Source organism: Calonectris borealis, chromosome 2, assembly GCF_964195595.1.
Source record: "Calonectris borealis chromosome 2, bCalBor7.hap1.2, whole genome shotgun sequence".
NCBI lineage: Eukaryota > Metazoa > Chordata > Aves > Procellariiformes > Procellariidae > Calonectris > Calonectris borealis.
In genome coordinates this window covers 143,469,114-143,491,482 of record NC_134313.1, presented here as the reverse complement: position 1 = coordinate 143,491,482, position 22,369 = coordinate 143,469,114, and the positions used below count along the sequence as shown (strand labels likewise).

The following is a 22,369-nucleotide window of genomic DNA, read 5'->3' as shown; positions in this document are numbered from 1 at the left end:
AAGCAGTCTAAATACATTGTGAATATACATGCAGTAGCTCATCCAGCCCAGCTGCGGTGATGGCATTGAGTAAAAAAAAAATCTTATTTGGCCACAGTATTTTTTCAGACGTCTATCAGTGAAACTTCAGTTTCACACTGGGTAGCGGACATGCTTTTCCCTTCATATTAGAAAAAACTCCACTGACTGAAGGAGTTGTTGCTCAGTCTAGGTGAAATATTTGAAACCATTTGGACATCTGATAGACAGGCGGTAACAGAATACTGCCAAATTTTTCTACTACACGATTCACACAATAAATTGGAAAATTAATCACCAGTTGCTATTCAAGCACAGCTCCCTCAGACTGGAAATGGGGTATTTCTTGAAGATTTTGTGCTTTGACAGAACTTTGGGGTAGGAATAGGCTTGTATTTCCATTCTACAAAAATGGTACTTCATTGCACACTTCTGAAGGAAAGCCTCTGTCATGGTCTTGTTGTATCATTAGCATGGAAATCCACCAGTAATAATGAATTTGGATGATTAAAATCTAAGATTAGAAGGCATCTGGAGTCTGCAGTGCTAGAAGCGCCATCAAAAGAAATAAAACTAACAAGTTCCTTAGCAGTTCATGATCACAGATAACAGAGTCTTCCACAGCATTTCCTGTCTTCTTCATCCTCTAGGAGAAGTGTCATTAACAGCATGGCTACTGAACATTTTCATGAGCTACATTTTATCTCTGATACTTAAATTGCCAATAGAATTCCTATCAAGTATAGGTAAAATAATCTCTATTACATGCACTGCTTAAGACTGTGAAGCATTCTGTGACTCATTAGGTGGACTTCTGATTAAAATGATATTAAGAAATTAGGTGACCTCATCAGTTGGAAGAGATGTTGGCAAATCACAGCTTCCAAAATTTTCTTCTATTTGCATATATATAAATACCTCTGAGTTTCTAAATATGTATTTCAGGTATAAATGTAGACACAACAATAAATTATAGGTATATGAGATGAGTATTCTTTTCAGCCATGCTGAGAAAGAGACAGATGAAAAATTTATCTCAGATGTACAGTCTTAAAAAAATGAATCTAACACAGCACTTAAACAATGCATATTATGAAGATTCTACAGAGGTCTATATCATGTTTGGTTTTTTTTTTTAAATCAAAGTATCTTCTCAGTGGAAACACTGACTATCCGTAGAACCAAATTCACATTAAACAAAATTTAGTGCTCTCTTCATATCCACAAGATGGTGTAATTTATCCTTATATGAGATGGTGGTTTAGAACATGGTGGTTTTGCCCTTTTCAAGTTTGGAGTAAAATAATGATACAAAAAAGAAAAATCAGTTCACTTCATCGGATGGAAATACGTGCCTTGAATTAAAAATATCATCTGAAATGGCTGAGTTCAGAGTAGGGTTTATAATTCCCGCTTGCTTTCTCGCAGTGCGGCATGACAAAGAGACCGCTGCTCCAAATGTTTCTACTATAATTTTTTTAAAAGGTTTTGCATCACTATTCAGCTAAGCAGGAGAACTCTACCAATGACTACTCCCTCTTCCAGTGGGGAAAAAAAACTCACATTTACTTAACTCTGAACCCACCACATGTAAGAAAATACCAGTTACTAATGAGCAGCAAAAAGTGATGTACTCTGTAGTCTATTCTTACCTAGTGTAGTATTTAAAACTAGAATGAGATGATTCTTGCTATAACTTTACTGCATTAAATTGGGTGAATATACTAATTATAAAATGTTCCTTTCAAATTTTCTTGTCCTCTCAAGCTTAACCGGAAACCTTCATTCTGCACTCAGTTACTCAACTTTCTCCAACATCATCTCCTTAGAAATCAAGCAACAGTCCAAATTTACAGAACTACACAGAGGAAGCTCCACATTTTTTAGGAGTTTTCTCTATTTGACTCTTTAAAAAGAAAAGTTAAATCAGGGTGCCCTTTAAGTAGAGAATCTGTAGGAACGCAGGTCTCAATTTGCCTCTGAAATGATGGTGTTTGCCATCACAGAATTTCTACTATATAATCCAGAAATGAGATTATTGCCTTGGGTTTAGAAGTTCAGCTCCACCAAACTGTCTGAGATTTCACTATTCAGTACTCCTTGGAAGACTGAAAAGTGGTAAAGGGGATGGGGAACGGAAAGACAAGCTATACTGATGAAGGTTCCTAAAGTACCCCAAATTTGGCAATGAGAAAATCACTCCAAAAACACGACAAGCAAATGGAGTTAAGAATACCATTTATGACATTTCTGAGGTTTGTTTCTCCAGGTGAAAAAATCACTGTGCTTCAGAGTTTCAATGAGACAGAAGCAGATAATAGCAGAATTCTGCATATTTATTCTTTCAGCATCCTGGAAGAAGCAGACATACATTTGCAGGGAATACATTTTGTTCTTTAGCCAATAATGGGGACTTTTTACGATTCTGATTGCTACAAATCCTTACAAAATAGAAACCATGTCAATACTCTCTATTAAATTACTAGGCCTACTCAAAAAATTGCCTCAAACTCAGTCAATAATGACAGAGCCTTCCCATCTCCAATTGTGCTGAAATAATTACAAAGTCTGTATTTTGCAGAGGAGCTACTTAGCCAACCTCCAGTAACTCAGGTCATATGTTAAAGAGTGCACATGTATCACAGCACTTACTTTTAATGTTGTTTCACACGTTGTCTTATAAACTGTTAAGTTTTTTTTCAGGTGCATATAGCTTTGCCAGATCATAACAATATTTTACTGAAATCCTCCATTCTTCATTGCTGACTCAACTGCTTCTAGCAATTAATTTCTGTCATTACAATATTCTTATTTTCAAAAGTTAAAAAAAACAGTTTCTAAGCCAAGCCGGCTAAAAATGAAATAAGTAACGCAAGTTTCAAATCCTCCCCAATGAATATGCCAGAAGGGGGTAAGAGATCTCAATAATTGGGATACCAGAAATATAATTTGCTTTATCTCTGTGACAGAGAAGAACTGCAGTCTCATGCAGTTCATGATTCTTTATGACTACTTCTGTGTTACCTGAATTTACACCATTGATGCCATAACTGGGACAACAACATAATAAATAAAAGCCACCATCTAACTGCAGGCACTTACCTAAGATACCCAAAGTGAGGATGATTTATGTCCTGAACAGAATAAATGAGCTTTTGGAGCTTTTTCCATTGACTACAAAGGGAGCTTGGAACATCTAACTTCATAACTTGGGTGTATCGGTTATGTATATAAAGCTAAGTGGGTTGAAACCCAGCTAATCTCTCGGGCTGACTCAACAGTAACAAGCTAATAAGAGGTATACATGATAAAGATGACTATTCCCAATGATTAGTGAAGCACATGCAACTGGTTCAGAGAAACCTTTTTGTCATAAACAGTATCGCAAAAGGAAATCTGGTTAATAACAAGGTACCCTATTTTCTCTATGTTTTTATGTTTTTAAATAGGAAGAAAAGAGATAAGAAAGAACACTGAAACAAAAAACCAAAAACGGATAATCTAACTTCTACCAAACAGGACAAAATATTCATGGTACTAAGGAGTGCTAAGGAAATGAAAACTTGACTAACAGTATATTTTTGCTGTAGTATATTGTTGCCCTATTGCAGATGAGGCAGGAAAGGACAGAAAGGTCCTCCAGAAATGTTCTCATTACGAGCTTTTAATTATCAAGAAGTTTGCAAACCCTTCACCTACAGCAGAATAGAAGCAAAAGCACAAACCTGGCAAAATTGAAATCTTAACAAAATAGGCTTAAAAATCCAGAGTTCCACTGAACTCTGATTAGTATCTTATCATTAGTATATACCATCTTTTAAACTTACCTCTATAAAGCCCAAAGAAACCTTCGTAACGTAGCACTTTCTTGAAGCAATCAAAGCTGTTTTTATACATAAGTTCTCCCACAAAAGAGCCTGTAGAGCGCTGGTTTTGCATTCGAGTCTTTACCAAATCAATTGGGTAGACTGCAGTGGCTCCAACAGCTGCAAATAAAAATCAAGCTATAAGAAAACATGAGTTTGGATTTGCAGTGTTTGACTGCAACTGTCATCTTCCATATTTGTATCTCAAAATCAGTTTGTATCTTTTTTTCTCCACAATATATTCTGGATACATTAAACTACCTTTCACAGTTTTAACCAAAAGCTCTTCCCGGCCCTACCTCATTATTAATCTGATTCTTCTGAAACTGGTTTGGTGACAAATCAGATAGCAACACTAGCGAACTCCAATGGCTCATAAATTCCAAAACTCTCGTAGACCAATTGACCTCTTCCCCTTCCATCTTATAGTCATCCCATCCCTTAGACGTGGCTTTAAGGGAAAGACTGAGAAGCCTTCCACACTTAAATGAAAGGCAAAAGGGGAACAAAGGCAGAAGAAAAGAAGAAAAAACCCAAACAGTGAAGATGAATATTCTTTTGCTCAGCCATGACTAACCTCCAGCAACTGAACCAAGGGCAAACCTGTACGCTGATTCTGCAATCTGGATGAGAACAGGTCGAGACACATCGCCTGGAGCTTTCTGTCAAGGCAGGATTTAAAACAAAAGGAAAGACAAGAAAAATAATCAGAACATTGTCTTTCACGAGAGAACATCTCATGATCAGACAGATACAAGTAAAAAGGTACCTGGAGAAAATCCCACAATACACTGAGGATTTTGATTTCCATTACTATTTCTTTTCTACCGATTTCTAAATGCCATGTAATGTAGCCTCTTCAGATTGGAATAGCAAAGAAAAGAAAGACTGATACTACAACAAAATTATACAACTCCAAAATCAATGGTCCAAATGTGCATATGAGGGCACACATATTGCATCTTAAGTAATTAATTTTCAACTCCAGTTTGCAATTTCTTTCTACTGTTGCCAAAAGCAGGTATACCTATTACTTCTCAGGCTATCAAAACAAGTATGCAAGCTAAAGGAAAATAAGGTTTCATAAAGCACCCCCACAATTTCATTTTGCTCATAGTCTATGAGTGCTACATTCAACCCAGTGAAAAATAAATTTCAGAAGTGCTCCAGAATTAAAATTGCTATCTAATGAAAGAGAAGAATTAGGAAAACAGAAGTTCTGCCAGGGCGTTGTGTCTTCCACACTTACTAACACTTTTTGTAATAGTTTTTTTTTTAGGATACTACAAGTAAAAGGACAAAATAAAAGTATGGATATATTTTTCCTGAAAATGTGTTTAGGTTTTAGCTAATATTCCAATGTAGCTGGAGTTGGCCAGAAAATAAATTGAAGGTATCAATGTAGTTGAAAATCTCTTCAGTCTCAGCATCAAGCAGCTGACATTAAAAAGGAATTGGATGGAAAAAAGAAAAGGTAGGACACATATGCAGAAGAAATGCAAGTTCATATGTCCTAGCTCTTAAAATGGCATAAATCATACAAGCAAAGACAGTGGCCCCAAAGCAAAAATTGAAGAAGCTGCTACTTTCACCATCGCATTTTTGGCTACATTTTACTGCCACCTATTGTAACTTACGTTACTTGATATTCAGTCCAATGCAAATACTTTTAACTCCTTTAGGAGTCTTCTAGGAATAGATGGTGAGCTTTTGGGAGCCAATTCATTTGAATTCATCCCAGCATAGTCAACATTTAGTCACTGCTCGAACAAACAGAAAACCGCCACCCTAGATACTGTCTTGAGCAGTGGTGAGGGTGTTCACATGCAGGGGAAGGAGGAGAAGAAGAAAGAGAAGCAAAGGAGACGCATGTGTACACGCACACACACAGGCCTGGCTTATGGCCTGGTAGTCCTAAAAATGTAGCCTGCATCAACTCATTGTGGTCAAACTGGCGTCTCCGCACAGACCCAGAGCAGGAAAAAAAAAACCAACAAAAAAACCTTTAGTCTCACAAGACACAAAGTTAAGACTGCCTTAAAATAGAGACAGAGAGAAACAGAAACAGAAGGTTAGTTTTTAATCTACCTGTATAGAAACTTGTGTCAATAAAAATATAAGATATGCTAAAATAATATGAAAGCTAAAAAATCAATAGGTTTGACATTTAAAGGACACTCCTATTTCTTTTGCCTCAAACACAACAAAAGTTCATTTTCTGTTACACCATTGAAAGTCAATATCCTTTAGTTTTTGCAAATGCAGAGAATATTAATGCTTTTACTGAAACTGTGATGGTAGACTAAACATAATCTCTTCTATTTTGATATTCAGCAGAGCATAAGCAAAAGCATATTCTGAAGCTGGGAAAATGCATGTGTGTTCAGAACAAGGACTGCCATTTAATAGGCTAGATGCTGAATTTACCATCCATATTTGAAGCAGGAAGTCGTCTTTCCTCATTAAAAAGAACAGAGAGCAACAGAATCACAAAACATAAACACCTTAATTAGGTATACACCTAATATTTACTGAATGGCTGGATGACACTCATATACATTTTATCTTTCCAAAGTAAATTACATTTAACCTGTCAAAATGCAGCCCAAGAGAAAGGGGCACAGAGAAGAGATGGAGAGGACATGACAAGGTTAAAAATAAACTCTAACAAGAAGTCTATTCCTCACAGATATTACAGAACACAAGAGAAAAGCAGCTGACAACACAGAAGGAGGTTGGCTATCTATTTACCTGGCACTGAAAACAGATAATAGCATCATGCTGGCGTCTGTTCTTACCTGCCTCTGAGCCTCGGCCAGGTTGTAGGGCAATGTCCCTTCCTCCAGAGGAGCAATTCTTTCAATATCAGCTAATGTCATGCGCCTGAAGAAATTAATTCAGTTTAGCGTTTGCTAAATCTTGTGATTTTTCAGATCACAAGAAGTTACCTGTACGTGACCGCTACACTACACTCTCCTGTTGCCCAACACCAACTCCCACTCTTTCCAAGAAGAAGAGAGGAGGAAAGAGAGGAAGATAGATAATTCTCCACTTACCCCCGTGGCTCATACAGATCTGCTAACTGAAACAAGATGTCAACTTCCATGGGTGTAACCTGACCAAATTTCTGAGCTGCCAGAACAAACTCCTCTGCAACAGAATAAAAATACAGAAAAGAAAAACTAATCAAACCAGAACAAATAATCCAGAGCACCCCAGAGTTGCTTTATATTTTAGTATTAAGTAGAAGATGCTGGTGGGGGAGGAAGAAGGGGAATAAAAGTGACACGCCACAAAAGTGTTCCTGCCACTACAAAAAAGTATGTTTTAAATGGTCTATCCTTCATGCAAATAAGTACAACTCTCTGGTCTTAAAGCTTAGCGCTATCAGCGGGATTTAGGATATTTGACATACGGTACCAATCAGTTGCGGGTCAGAGGGAAAAAAAAAAAAATAAAAAGCAAACAGAAAAAAAACCCAGGAGTCAAGAGATGTGGAGCTTTTCATGCATAGTCCCAGTAGGCCACATTAATGAAACTTTGGCATTGCACAGGGAATTCTCTATAAAAGTGGTTAGATATAGCAGATAACATCTTGTTCCAAGCTTGTAGATCAGCTTACTGTGCCGCCAATACAAGTTTATGGAATTCTTCAACTACCCTTGAAGGTCACTTTAATAGGCTGCCAATTTGGCAGGAGTCCTAGGAAGTTTTTTAAACTTTTAAATATCTTTACATACTTTCCTCACCCTGCCCCCACTGCCAGTTTACTAGGACCTTTTTCTGATTGAAACAAAATGAAAAACCTGGAGGGTGGACTCCAACAGGAGTGTACAAAACTGAGTGGCATACCAAGGAATGCTAACGAGGCAGGCTTTCTTCCCCTCCCATTGATTTAAAAGCATACAGATGAGGTCTTTCCCTCCACCCACCCCAACCAAGCGCCCAAGGAAACTTCCAGACTGCAAACATTTCTACCAACCCTTAGTGACTTCCACATCTTTTCTATTTCCAGCCAGAGTACTGTAGATCTTTCTAATGAGCTCCATGTTGTTAAGGAGAGAATTAAATCCATTAAAATAGGAAAAGCTGACCTGATGGGAAGTGGTACCTCCAGCAGCCTACAGTAGAAATAGTAAAAGAAGAAAAGAGAAAGGAGACTGTTACAAGACTAAGAAAAATATTGAAATAAAGGTTTCCAAACAATGTTATTTTACAAGAGCGACAGTAGCACAGGGTTGCTTTTTAAAAAAAAAGCAAAATAAAGAAAACTATGAAAGATTCTTATGTTACTGAAACTAATCATGACCAGAATGTAAAACTCTCCCCACCCTACAAACCTAAACAAATACATATGCAGGATTATAACAACATAACCAGTAGTAATTTACAAAGTTCAAGTTTCAGTACTGCTTCAGTTGGAAATGTTTCATAAGTTGGCTTATTTCTAGTAATGAGGAAATCTACTTCTACATGTAAAGTATATTACTATACAGAAAATTTCAACAAAATCAAAACATATTCTGAAAAAGGTCAACTGAAACATTTAAATTCACAGGCATTTCAAGTCATGGAAAACCAGCAGTAAGCTCACAGGCTTATATGAAGCAGTCAAACAATATGGGAACAATAAGGTTCGAACAGTTATTCATTCTCAAATGAGAACTGAGCCTAAACCTTTATTTTAAAGTGGTGTTGGGTCTGCACACAGAAAAATTATTGGACCAATTCCCTGTTTAAAGTACAAGATCGATGATCAAGCAAATTTCTGAAAACAGTGCATAAGCTTGCCAAAATTTAATTGACCTGAAGGGAGAATCAAAAATCTTATCTTATGTTTTATGAGGGACTATATGACCCAGGAAAGCTGATAACAAGACTGGGGAGAGAACTGGGGAAGAAAGTATCAGATCTCATTGTCAGTCCCTAAGTCTTCTGGCTATGCTTTTCACTGTATGCTTCTCCCAGTATTCTGTCCTGAGTTTGCTGTTCTCATCACTTCACACATCTCCCTGGAATTCTCCCTTGCAAGTCAAAGCAGAACGGATTTCTTTAAATCTTTCTGGCCTGGATATGGCCAGACTTTGGATTACTTGCAAAGTGCTACTACAAGTTTCCAAGATTGGGTGATGTTCCAGTTCATACACTGTCTCAGTTGCTTGGAAATTACACTCAGAAGCTTAGAATTGACATTACAAAGCAAGTCCTTTGAGGATGACTTCCTAAGTGGGATGCATTTTGACATATTTGACACAGTCTACTATGATGGAATGACTGGAAATAGTCAGGCAAACTCTACGTTTGTAGGCCATTCGTAAGGTCCATCTACCTGCTTTGTCTTTTGTCTCAGCAGACCAGGAACATTGAGGATACATATTGTGCAATAAGGGTTAACTTTCATATCTGTACACATAATTGCTAAACTTAAAAACATGCATCCATAAGCTGGACTACGTGCCACTTATAGTGGTCAAGGTACAGGAAAAAAGGAATCCCACATCTGTATCCCAGGTCTTTCCGAGTTGGGATACCAGAACTACTCACAGCTACTAGACATTCTTCTACAAATGGTGTCAGCATGTGTGGCCGGATAGTGACCATAATGTCCCTGAAGTCCATAGCTGTGACTCTTCCAGCCTGAGCATTGTCTCTCTGCACAAAAGCTTGTTTTGCATGTTCTAATTGTATTTCCTGAAACATATGAAAAAAAAAAAAAGTTAGGTTCAAAATCATAACCTTAATAGCTAGATTTTATATAACGCAGTCCTACAAGATATCTCATACTTAACAAAACACGATTACATATAATCTAATTTTAATTGGATATCGTACATGTAACTTTCAGCCTTTTCTATCGGTAGCATATATGGTCTCTGTCATTGAGCTCAGTATCTAGAACAACCATCATGATTTCTCTGCTGTCTGAACATTGGGTCATGCAATTCATTTAACTGAGAAATGGAGGGCACATATCAACACACCAGTGCAGGTAATCTCCCACTCATGAACATTAAAGTGTTCCATGATGTGTATTATCCAGTTTATTGCATGTGTCACAGCAGGTCAAAATACTTTCTGTAAAAGCATTTGCTGCTCCTTGAACGAGGACAATGCAATCATCAGAGATTTCCACGTAGACACCCACTAACCTTGAAAGCATTCCCTCAAAAAGCATCCTCATTTAAAACATAAAGTTATTTGTCTACAAAAGACACCAGCAGTTTAATTTAGAACTCCTTGTATCGCGACTGATTAAAGATCAGTTCTCAATATTTCAGCAGTAGTAACAGGCAGAGATCAATCACAAGCATTATCTCATGCAACCACCTGATAATCTCATTTTGTGATTCAAATGTACCCCTGAGAGACGAGGGGGGAAAAAAGGCATTTAATCTCCAAAAATTGTATTTTTTCCTACTGTGACCTTCACCCTTTCTTCATAAATTACTGCTAGCCTACTTTTTTACTTTTTTATTTTTCATTTAAAAGGAACAATGCTGCACAGATAGTAACTTGATAATATATATGAACTTTTTGTTCAGTTCTACAGATTTGTCAAAATCAGGAAATACCTTCTGGTGATGTAGTTAGACTTCCCAATCTTATATTTCTTTGCTGAATGGAGGAAAACAAATCATTGCCACGTCCTCCCTTTACATTTCAAGGCTTATAAAAACTTCTTCACTGGAAATACAGTGCTTAATCAGTTGTTCAGAAAATGGAATCAGAGCGAAAGTATGTCAGCAATACTAAGCAAGTCTTGCAGTGAACCATGACACTATCCTATTATTTCCATTATATTTGCAAATATATGCCTTAAAAGTCATATTAAGCCAAGACTCAGGCTAGTCAAGAATCACCAGCACGATGTATTCACAGTGAATATCATCTCCTGCAAGTTGATATTTATCTCACAGCAGCATTCAAGGGAACGGAGAGAGAAGGGCAAAAGGCAAATTCAGCCGGCGTAGGATCAGACCTGCGGAAGGCCAGCAGCCACCATCCCTCCTTCTGCTCATGCCACGGCCACCGATGCACACTGCCACTCAAACCATGCTTGTCTTTTCCTTTCAGCCTCCTGACCTCTCCAATTTTAGTCCTAATTTCTAACTAGAACACTGTACCCTGACCTGAAAGGTACCATGAAAACCTCCTAATATATTAGGCAAAAGGAGGAAAGGAGTGGGGGGAAAAGGACTGATCAATGTTTCAACACCGCGTTTCACTCACAGAATTATTCAGAAATTTCTGCTTTTGATGAGAAACTTGTGGGGGTTATAATTTGAAGTGTTACAATTTCACTTCTGTCACGTTTCCTTTACATTACAGCCCCCTATGTGGAGGTGTTACAATTCAGCAATAATATTCACTCTGGCTGGATGCAGCCATGTAAGCTCTTGCTTCACTCCAATTGTGACTGTAATCTCAACAGAAATTTAGAAGCAAGCAATTTTGGGAGGTTTACGGTGGGAAGAGCACAAGAACATAAAAAACTTTGTCGGCTTGAGGCAGGCAGCTACTTGGGAGGCAGAGAGATCTGAAGAGGAGTTAGATATAACAACTCTTGTATCCCTAAATACTCACCACATGGCAGGTGGAAACGTATGAAAAAATGAACAAAAATGTTTGGCGTTAAGTGGCAGCATCACCAAAGAAAAAATAAATGTAATTTAGCAGAAGAATTACATGGGAAACTCTGAATGTTGCTTTCTTCTCCTTCTCTCATTCAATTTGTTTTAACCACTGAAACAGCTGGCAGTTTCACACAGTATTGTGCTGGCAGAATCCAGCACTAAAATCCAGTAAAAACCTGGACACTACTTGCAGAAGTCCAATCTTATCATCTATGTACACCTGTCAGCAAGTTTGGAGGTACGTATACCATTGGTGGGATCTTGGCTGACAGTGATGTCTCAGCCACAGAAGCAAAGTGGGGCTCATGTTCCAGAGAAATACGTTAAGTGCATGTTTCTTGTCATCACCCAGCTAATTGCGAAAAGGCTGTTAGTACTACAGTTCGGTACAAGCCAAAACGCCCCATCCACTCCTTGCTAACATGATTCCTTTCAATCTTCTTGGTATATGTGGAACCCACTAGAGAGAAGAATTATCCTACTTGGTTAAATGCATGGTCAAGGACTCAGTGCTGCCATCTGCCCATACGCCTGTCAGCTAGGAAAGAGACACTTAGCTGTAGATAGACAGCAAGACAAAACTCTGAATAGGATGATGTCAGTCTTCTGGAGCTCCCTGTTCGCACCTCCTCCTTAGTTCAGAAATGAAATGGTTTAAGTATACTGCAAATAGATGCAGAAGACTCATCCCACCTTCTCAGAAAGGTAGGGTCTTTTTAGGCTACGGTTATTTTGAGCTACGCTACGCATTTTCCAGTTGCACAGAGCAGAAAAAAGCACAGGAACCTTCAGCCATGTGACATTCCCAAACCATGACCATGGCAGTGACACGGCATACAAGAACATGCAGACCATTACATGGCAACACACTTAGTATCAAAACGAAATTTCACCCATAAAGTGTGTCACAAAAAAAACAGACAGATGTCTCTTCTTTAATCACTGTACATTGCATAACAAGGTAATAAACTCCTTAAAGAGTTTAAGTCAAAAGAAAGGCTATCTATTCCCCCAGTCTCCAAGCCTGAAAGTTGAGACATCTCACAGTGTGACTAACTACATTTCAAAATGAGGCTCAGTAGCTACTAGCAATTTATCAGGGAAATCTTTATGAGATGTTCGTAACATCGCCTATGCTGTGTATATGCAGCTAATATAAAAAATACCACCTTAAAAATAAACTGAAAAACAATAAAGCAAAGTTGTAGTGTTTAGAGATGCTATCTGAGTTGCAATGATTTTTATTGTTTCACCTATTTCAATCCAATATTGTTTACCTTGACAGATTAAAGTTTAAAGAAATACAATCCTCATTGCTTTGCAATACAAATTACACATCCTAAAGAACCTTCTCTGACTAGACTTTCTGTAAACTTAGATATCCTTAGAAAACAAGCTTCTCCTTGATGCTGGAAGTCCAGAATTCTCCCAGGTGGCATAAGACTTTGTGAAAAATTAATTTGCACATCATGGCAAATTTGGCACCAGAATTTTCATGAAATTATTTCCTATCTAGAGATTTTGCCTCAGCTTTCACTTACAGCTCATTAAAAGCTTCTTTTCTTTCCACTTAGAAATTTATGTTTGGATTCCATCCCAATGGATCTACAAGTCATCAGATTCAGCACAATCCTTTCCACTGGAGTAGATCCCGGAGTTCAATTATGAAGAGTACTACTTCATCAGCTAATATGCTGGGCACAAATAAATTCCCAGACAATGTGGAAATGGATTTAGCAGGCCCACATATAAGCATATGTTAAAATTCATCCTGCGGAATAGATTTTACATGCTGAGAAAGGGGCCAATGTTGCTCTTCATGAAGCAGACTTGCCACTTAAGTGATGATGGAACATGACCATATTCAAACAGATATAGATGTGACGGATATATAGTGGAGATATATGAGCTAATTTTAAGCTAGCAAAATGAGAAGCAGGGTAAAACAACACACCTTGAGCTCTGGGTTGATGCAAATAGATTGTTAACTGTACTACAGCCAAGCAGTTTGGAGACTATACTTTTGGGCATCTCTGTTACTGTAGACAAAAAAAGTGCTGGCAGGATATAAATATTCAGAATCCCATGTAAACTCTTATCTAAAGCCAGAACAGATCCATCTTGTGCATGGATAAAATATACTAATGTTATTTTCCATGCACCTTCAGCTTTGCTAGAAGTGATGATTAGCCCAAATGCTGCGACAGATAATGAATATGTAACAACTTTATGTGGCATAATAGGACCCAACGTGAATGAATTTGAATCTAGCTGGATTATTTCATTAAAAGTTGCAAATTGCATTGTACTTACAAAGCAATACCTGAAGCACCTTACAGAACCATCTGGTCCATGTTAAGTGCAATGTAAAGAGCATTCACACATCAGGAATGCAGAAAGGTAATTTGGTATCCACTGTGGTCTCCTGCTGTCTAAGGTCCAAGGTCTAGACATCAGACCAAGGAGACTGACTCATGCACAGACAGAATATCAGAAGGAAAGGCTGAGTACCAAAGGTTACAGAGCTTAAAGGAAGATTTCTATGCCTGTGAACATTAACGCTCCAATTTGTGCTGAGAGTCATTTCTGTGCCCAAACTTCAGTATCTATAATACAATGCTGCAAGGCAAGAATGAGCAAGGAAACTTAGGTGTTTCAAAGATTTATAGTTCTAGAAAGTGGGTAAACAGATGTACCCAATTACTGTGACTGACTGAGCATCCTAACAGACTGTACTAATAGCGGACAACTTCAGCAGAGTCTTAGGACAATTAATTTATTTGAAAGTCCTTGCTGCCTGCACCAATGCTGAGAACATCTTTATTAGCAGCCTTAGAACTTTTCCTGAATGCATCTCACCTCTCTAGAGGACACCCAGAATCATCACCCTTATTCTCTACTTTACGCTCTTCCTCCCTCTTTCTGTCCTATATGGATCATCACCAAAAGGGCTGTCTGGCTAAAGAGGACCACTGACGTGTTCCAACACATCCTTTTACTCTGCATTGCAACTAGCTAAGATTCACTTTTGCAGTAGAGCTGGTTAAAAAAAAAACCGAAGGCAGGGCAAGACACACCAAAACCAAATACATTTCTCCCCAGAATATGATCCCATCCAGGAAATGCCCTTTTAGACAGGGAAAGAGGAACACCCCTCCACAGAACGAGAAAGCCTAGTAGTTAGGACTCATCCCCAAAGTCAGAAAACTCCTGCCTCAGCTCTTGCTTCTCCTAATTCAAAGAAAAAACATGAAAGAACCCAAAGACACAAAGAACGAACTCAAATCTTCCAAATACCTAGTCATGAGGTTACAGGCTCTTTTAGGCCTGTGGCTCTAACCTCCCTCGCAGCTCCCCCCTGTTTTTTTTCTTGGCAAAAAAGTGTCCTTTTTTTCATTCTCGGTTTTTCTTCAGGTTTTCCTCAGATCTCTAAACAAACAGATTCATAAGGCAAACAGGACTGGTACTCTGTTAAAACTGTGATTTTAATCCACCAAAATCAGGATTCATGAACACCAGAACATGTGGTCAGAGACATTTTTTCCTAATCAAGTAACACATTTGCTTTTTTATCCAAAAGAGGTTCTAGTTCACTATTCTGTCACAAAACTAGTCTATGTCTTAGCTACTTAGGAGTTACAATAGTCAATACAAAATCTAAGGGAATACCATTTAATCACGTGATACCTGACGTCCTCTTCATACAAAGTTAATTAGGCTCTGTTCTACAAAGTCAATTTGAACATTTGTCTCAATAGCATTATCTTAATTATTCCTCATCAAAATGATACCACCTCCTACTGTGAACTAACATACTTGTGTAAACAAGAAAAAAAGAAACCTTGCAGTCTTGAAGCAGATTCCCATTTTAAAACTCTCTAGTGTAAATACTAATACAGGCATTAAGTATTCAGAAGGAATACAAATAAGACGTGTTTTACTACTTCAAGGATCACTTTTCCTACTGAAGACTATTTTAACAGTACTGCTGAAATACAGATAATCTGTTTATTTTTTTATTAACACAATATTTTGTTTTCTGTAACAAAGTACCCTAAAGTGTGAATAGCCATGAATTCCTTGCAAAAGAAAGACTGTATTTTATTCTCTACATACCACATTTCCCTGAGATACTCTTACTTCAAAAAAGGTCAAAAGTAAAGAAGCCTGTGGAAAGGGCTTGCAGCAAAACATCATCTTTATTGGATATCAGCACTGAATTAAATACAAATTTGGTAAACATGCTGTTTACAGACAGCACTTCTTAATACCAGTCTGGCAACAGGGACCAAAATGTTCAGTACTGTTATTTAGCATTCTTTGACTCATGCAATTTACATATACAGGAGATTTTCAGACTTTGAGGACTAGGTTTTTTATTTCATGTCTCTCTCTACACAACAGTGTAGAAAAGATCACCTTCTGCACACAGGTGCCAAAAACAAAAGAGACGAAAAAAAAACCCAGCTAGCCTGAATCAGCAATTTTACCACAAGCATATCCTATTTATCAACACACTATTGAAGTCCAGCACTCTGATTGTAAAAGCCTACACTCGGTCTATCTTGCAACTTTCCTACCAGAGTGGTATTCGACAAGTTTGCAATTACTTTGATTCTTGCATTCTTCTTATTACTCTTGACAAACTGTATTGTGTTAGACCCACCAGTAAAAACTGGGTGAACTCCGCGTATGTTAGGTGTCTTTTTCTATCCTTTCCAAAATGCAGCTGTACGAACTCTGAATTCCAGTTAAACGGAATGTGCTGATGAATTGTGGTCTGGCCGAAAACTTGCTTAGCATCCTCTGGGAAGAAAAGAAAAATGTTCATTTGATAATAAAATAATATAACAATAGATACAAGCATATATGTATACAAGTAAAACAAACATGATATTTTCTAACAGGAAAGCAATACTGTTCATACAAATTAGTAACATACTGCAAAGCAAACCTCATTTTTTTGTTGACCAAAACCATACCAAATGAAAAGTTTTGAACACCCTCACAAATACAGTCTCTGAATAATCTCTTTATTTGTGAAGTTTTATACTCACAGCATTTGATTAGAAGAGACTCAACTAGATATTTCAAGTTTCAAAGTCAAGCAAGAAAAGACTAAAATTAAAAGACAATTTATAAAAAGATGACTAAAGCTAATCAATTTTCAGCATAATCTTTTCAAGCTGCTAACAATGAAAGTTTTGTGTCACTATAATTCAGGCTTCTGTATTATTCCCAGAGTTCTCCACATTCAAACAAATCAACTACAAAAATACCAATATTTCAAGATCCACTTTTCTGTAGTTATCTTACAGAAGCAGTGACATGCAGGGCAGGGGATGTGGGGGGGACATGGCAGGCAGGAATACAAACTTATCACCACCTCCAGCGCTAAGCAGACCTTAACCCTAGACCTCTGCCACAAGAAGGGGGGCAGCGTGACAAGTTTGGTTGATCACACCTAAATGCAAGCTTCATAGTTTAGTTCAGTTTAGTAGTCGTAACTGGGCAATGACTTATTACAGGCTTGGCAGACTTTTTGGTAATACATGGCATTTTTGGTGAAGAAACTATTTGAAACACACCAAGTTGTACAATCAGTAATAAGGACCATACATTGCTGGAACTGGGCTGTACATATTTTAACTAATGGAAACAGCAACAAGATCTAAGGAAGTACTTGTCTCACACGACAGCGCTCACTTCAATATGATAATCTGTCTCAGCCAAAAATGTAGGGCAAAGATATCTTCCAAAGACAAGCTCAAGGCCAGAGGCTCCCGACTGCTGTATACCTTCCTGATTGCTGTACGACTCCTCTAGCAATGCCAGCCAAGAGCCAGTTCTTGTCTCCTGCCAGTTCCTGCAGGCATGGAGAGCTGGTTCCCAGGAGACACTCCCTACCCACAGGCAGGGCTATGAGTTGGTCTCCTGCTTCCTTCATGCTTTGTGGAAGAAAGACCAGGAGCACAAACCTAGAGCTCCTGTCTGTCTCTGCGAGCAGCAGAGCTGGAAGCCAGTTCCCAAGCGTGGCTGGTGCCTGGGGCCGAGGAAATCAGCACAGCTTTGTGCCTGCCTGTGTGCAGAACAAGCTGGGAGCCACCTCGCTGGAGCCAGCCTCTGCCTACCAGGCAGGCCTGGGAGCTGCCTTCCAGCTCACCCCAGCGCCACAAGCAAAGGTGGGAGTTGACTCCTTGGAGCCATGAGGTCCCGTCTCCTGCGCAGGTTGACTTCTGGCTTCTGGTTCAGCCCATGCCAGCGAGGCACAGCGGCTCTGCTGACCTGGGCAAACCCAGCCAGGGTGAAATTCCCACTTTCAGGCAAGGAAGAAGGAAAAAGTGAGAGCGGGGTGGGATGGCAGAGAGCCAGGAAGATGTCAAGAAGTGCCCAAGTGAATGAAGGATAAAGACAAAGGAAAAAATGGTCCCAAGGAAGTGAAAGGGACAGGTGTCCTGCTGCACAGACCCAAAAGCACTGCAGTTGGTATTACCCACAAGGACAGCCTGTTCTAAAGCACGGGGGCTGTTCATATTCTGGGATACACGGGGAGAACAGAGATGATACTGTGAACCTCTTCCATCCCTCAACACAGTCAGTAGTTTCATCTTTAAAAACACACCGCCCACTGATCCCAGGGAATCAGAGGTGAAAGAACAAGTTGGATTTAACTTACGAACAGAAAGACCGACCCCAGTTAACTTCAAATTCTTAAAATTCAGAACTTCAAGCCCTAATGTCCTATGAGAATTTTCTCCAAGCAACATCAGACAGTGCCCCCAGGACAGCATTGTTCATTCATGTCTTCAAGCTCCATCACAGCCAGCTTGGATCTTGTCCGCCAGCATTCTCCCGGAGCAAAATTCTGCTCTCAGGGCAAGGAGGGAAAGCCAATCGGTTCAGGGTGAGGTCCTGTGCCTCTACTGAATGTCTTTTATTTAGGATGCGTCCTACTGACACAGCTCAAGGCACCTTGCCACATGTCACTGGAGATCACCTCTATAAAGTTCCTGCTTTCTAGCAGGAAAGACTTCCTTCCCCACCCCTCAAAGAAGGGAACCAGCATGAAGACGACAGACTGTGTTGTCTGCAAACAAGAGGAAATGAGGGCTGTCTCTTCCTGGTAGCGACTACTCTGCTTTTCCAGAGGAATGAAGATATTCCTGGGACAGCTCCGGTACCTGTCTCTTGCACAGAAATCAGATGCTCATCCTCCTTCTCTCCCATCCCATCTCCTGAATTGCTCCAGAGCAAGACACTGATATGGATGAGATTAGGAAAAAGTCACTGCTTACCAAAAGCTATGTTTGGCTGGACTCCAGATTTGCCTTTGTCAGAGAAAAAAGGTGCTTTCTTAATTGATGCGAGGTAAGAGATAGGAAAATCTTAGCTAGTATAAAAGCAGTCTCAAATTCCTTTTGATGGGGCCAGGCTCCTCACAATCTTTACTTCAACTTGTTAACATATGAAAGTTACAGAGTGTCCTCTGATTATGCCACTGTAATTTTATTTTAATTAGTTATCATACATTAGCTATCTTGAAGGAACAATGCATCTTGCTTCCCTAACTCTGTGCCTTGTAAACTTTCCTTAGTTGTGGCCCAGAAGAAAAATTCCAGCTCAAGAAAATCAAACATCAAGAAGTGAAAAGAATGGTAATTTCAGACTAAAGACAATGTTTAATTATTGGCATCACAAATGGCAAAGGAACTCACAGCAATGGAACTTAAAACCTCATCAAGCCAGCTGGGAATTTAGTAAGGTATATATCCAGGGCATTTGCATTCCCTTGTCTATTTTAGATATTAAAGGCTACACTCGTGCCTCAGATGTTCATATAAGTACAAATATCCTTCCAAACAGTCCAAGCAGGAGCGTACACTTAATTTTTGCTATGACTTGGAAAACACAGACTACCACATTAGTGTAGGTATTTAGTACAATAGCAAGAGAACTCCCTACACTACATGATCTTTTCAAAATCATACTGTAGATTGATGTCAATATGTCTTAGCAACTAATACCAGGTGCTTTTCTGACAGTGCATGTTGGATTATACAGTACAGGTGGAAGATTGCTCACTGTGCTTCTACCGATTCCTTGATGGCATGAGACATGGTATCCTGTTTGCCACTGCCTTTTTACACATACCCTGTACTTCCTTTTCACAACTATTTATGGTTCACAAACTCCTATATATGCTCAGTGGACAGCGTTTATCCTCTTTCCTCACTAGTCTCATCAACCGTTCATCCACAATGTCACTGACTCAAGTCTTGTCTGTAGTCAGATTGCCCAATTCAAGACATTAAAGACCATTCGTGCTCCATGAACAAATCTTAAGTGTTTTAGCCTGTGAATTAACCATCAAAATGTATCCAATTACATACTAGAACTCACTCCAAGTTATTGTTCATAATAACAAGAACAAAAGTCATTGTTTCTAAGTGTCATCGCCTAATCATCTAAGTCCAGTATTAAAATAAAAAATGGACAATTTTAAAATGTAGTTTCACCTTAAACCTGCAGCTGAAGTTCCATGGCTATCCACTAGTTGCTGAACTAAACACAGTAAAGACCAGCAATGTCCTTCAGCAGCCAGGAGTTACTTTGTTTGATTAAACCTTTTTTTAAAGGAACCTGTTTCACAGGGTCAGAGAACAATTTGTGATGGAAAGGACATCTGGATGTCATCTGGTACAACCTTCTGTGAAAGCAGGTCCAACCAGCTTAGGTTGCTCAGGTCCATGTCCAGCTGAGGTTTGAGTATCTCTAATGATGGAGATTCCACAACCTCTCTGGGCAACTGTGGTTTGATCCTAAACCGATATTTAATCAAAATATCTGATAAACTGAAGATTTTAAATCCGTATTAAAACACTGTACATTTGTTTTAGTTTTTAAAAGACAAAATGTCAATGCTGCACTGTCTGGAGCTGTAAGAGCACAAGATCTAAAGCTACCAAAAGATACAAGCATTTCTGTGTTTGTATTGTTTGAACCAGAGCTATTGGAAAGCAACACGAACAATAGGTTGAAGGAGAAGATTTTAAATATTCATTTTTAGAAATCCATGCTGTCATTTCTGTCAATCTTTAAAAAACCTAAACTTTGAAACTCAATTTTAAAATAAATTGCAGAGTTCTCTAATAAATAATTGTTTTTTCCACGCCATCTCTAATTAAAGAATAGATGCCTTGTGATTGGTTTCTGATCACTGTACAAAAAAGATGTTCTGTTTTCCCTCCAGGTGAATTGCCTGCTAGTTTACAGTGGGGATTTTTTGTCCTTTGGCTCCTGGGGACTTTCTTCTCTCCAGTGTACTGATGTCTATGCTTAAATGCTTACTGTACAAACAAGTATACTGCATTCACATTTCCATACAGTGATTAAGAATTGTAACTAGAAATAAAGAGTGCTTTGGAATAACCACAGACCCTCATGACACAATAAAGACCACTGGATTCCTCAAGTGAAAATTACCTATTTGGAAATTTGAAATTTTAAAATGAGCAAACTGAAAGTCATTCTCCCGCTATATTTTACATTTAAGAAAAGAACTCGGAAATCCTCGGCTCTTTCTAGGCATTAATCAAGTTTATTGGGAGAACTAGTTGCACATGCCATCTAGTCACTTGACAGAACAAGCTACTAAAATCTTTACAGGCTATAGCACATAAATAGCTGATGCATTAAATCTGAAATTCTTTCAAACTATTTATTTGCACAAGTACCTAAGTGTTTCATGCAGTGTCATTGTTCAGTCCAATGAAGTTAATATTATCTCAATGCACAGCTAGAAAAAATTCCATGATCACCTACAAAAATCCCACTCTCCTTACAAAATAGCTGCAACATTTCTGCAGAAAAGCTGTCACAATTGGCTTTATTTTATGTAAGTTATATGCTATATACCTTTTATATATGATGCATGTTATACCTTTATGCACTTAAGCAATTTGGGCATGGTATAGAAAATCTGTACCAAAACCTTGGGCCTTGATAAAAAATGAGATTTACCCTGATGATAACAGTAATAGCAACTTCTGTAAAGAACACAGACTACCTTCTGCAAAGAGGAAAACAAAAGACAAATTTGAAAAGACATGAACTATTATAAGTTAACAAGAGTTCCACATGCACCAATAACCTTTTCAAACCCTTCTGGCAGTAACTGCTTCTGTATTCATCATACTTAAGACCCTGAAGAGGAACATACGAACATTATAGCTACAACTTGGATTAAACGAAGCAAAATTAATGCAAAGAGTGTAGAACAGATATTTTAGTATAAAGAGATAAGGTTTTTTAAATATGAATATGCAAATCTCTGTCATTCTGCTCAGACAAAAGGTGATACCTTTATAAAATCATGTTTTGTTAATGGTTAAGCACTTCCATTCATGCATTTGGAAATGGCTGTAATAAAAAAGAGCATTTTTTTAAAAGTCATTTAAAATAAATCCTACACAAAAGAAAAGGAAAAGAAGGAAGTCCAGTTGGTCAAATTAAACTATTGATAAGAGTAGCTGTTTCATTATTGTGACTAAGAAACCCCAGCACCTTGCCAACTGCCAAGCAAGACCTGACCTAAAGCTCAGTGGAGATGAGAACAGAATGATTTCCACAAGCTTTACAATGGGTCCTCATTAACCATTTGAAACAACTCTACATTCTTCCGTAATCTTCATGACCCTGAGTGCACCACCAGGTTCTGCAACCTCTTCCCTATGCCCCACCCATGAGCATCTGGATCAGGGTTCATGCAAAGAGCCGCAGGAGAAATTGCTCGGAGAAGCATCATCTCAGGTCCTTGGTCCTCCTCGCCTGAGCCACCCCGCAGGGTCGCCT

General features: G+C 38.5%; 1 protein-coding gene across 3 annotated transcripts in view; it reads right to left on the bottom strand.

Annotated features, from left to right (window-relative positions):
- Positions 1–22,369, bottom strand: part of SLC25A13 (solute carrier family 25 member 13) — a 102,531-nt gene that overhangs the window by 35,250 nt on the left and 44,912 nt on the right. For all 3 annotated transcript variants that reach the window (XM_075143708.1, XM_075143709.1, XM_075143710.1), the window contains 7 exons: positions 16,185–16,324; positions 9,429–9,575; positions 7,867–8,005; positions 6,941–7,034; positions 6,683–6,767; positions 4,462–4,546; positions 3,846–4,004 (listed from right to left, as the gene is read on the bottom strand). In XM_075143708.1, the coding sequence (XP_074999809.1) occupies positions 3,846–4,004; positions 4,462–4,546; positions 6,683–6,767; positions 6,941–7,034; positions 7,867–8,005; positions 9,429–9,575; positions 16,185–16,324 (849 nt within the window). The remainder of the gene's footprint in view (positions 1–3,845; positions 4,005–4,461; positions 4,547–6,682; positions 6,768–6,940; positions 7,035–7,866; positions 8,006–9,428; positions 9,576–16,184; positions 16,325–22,369) is intronic.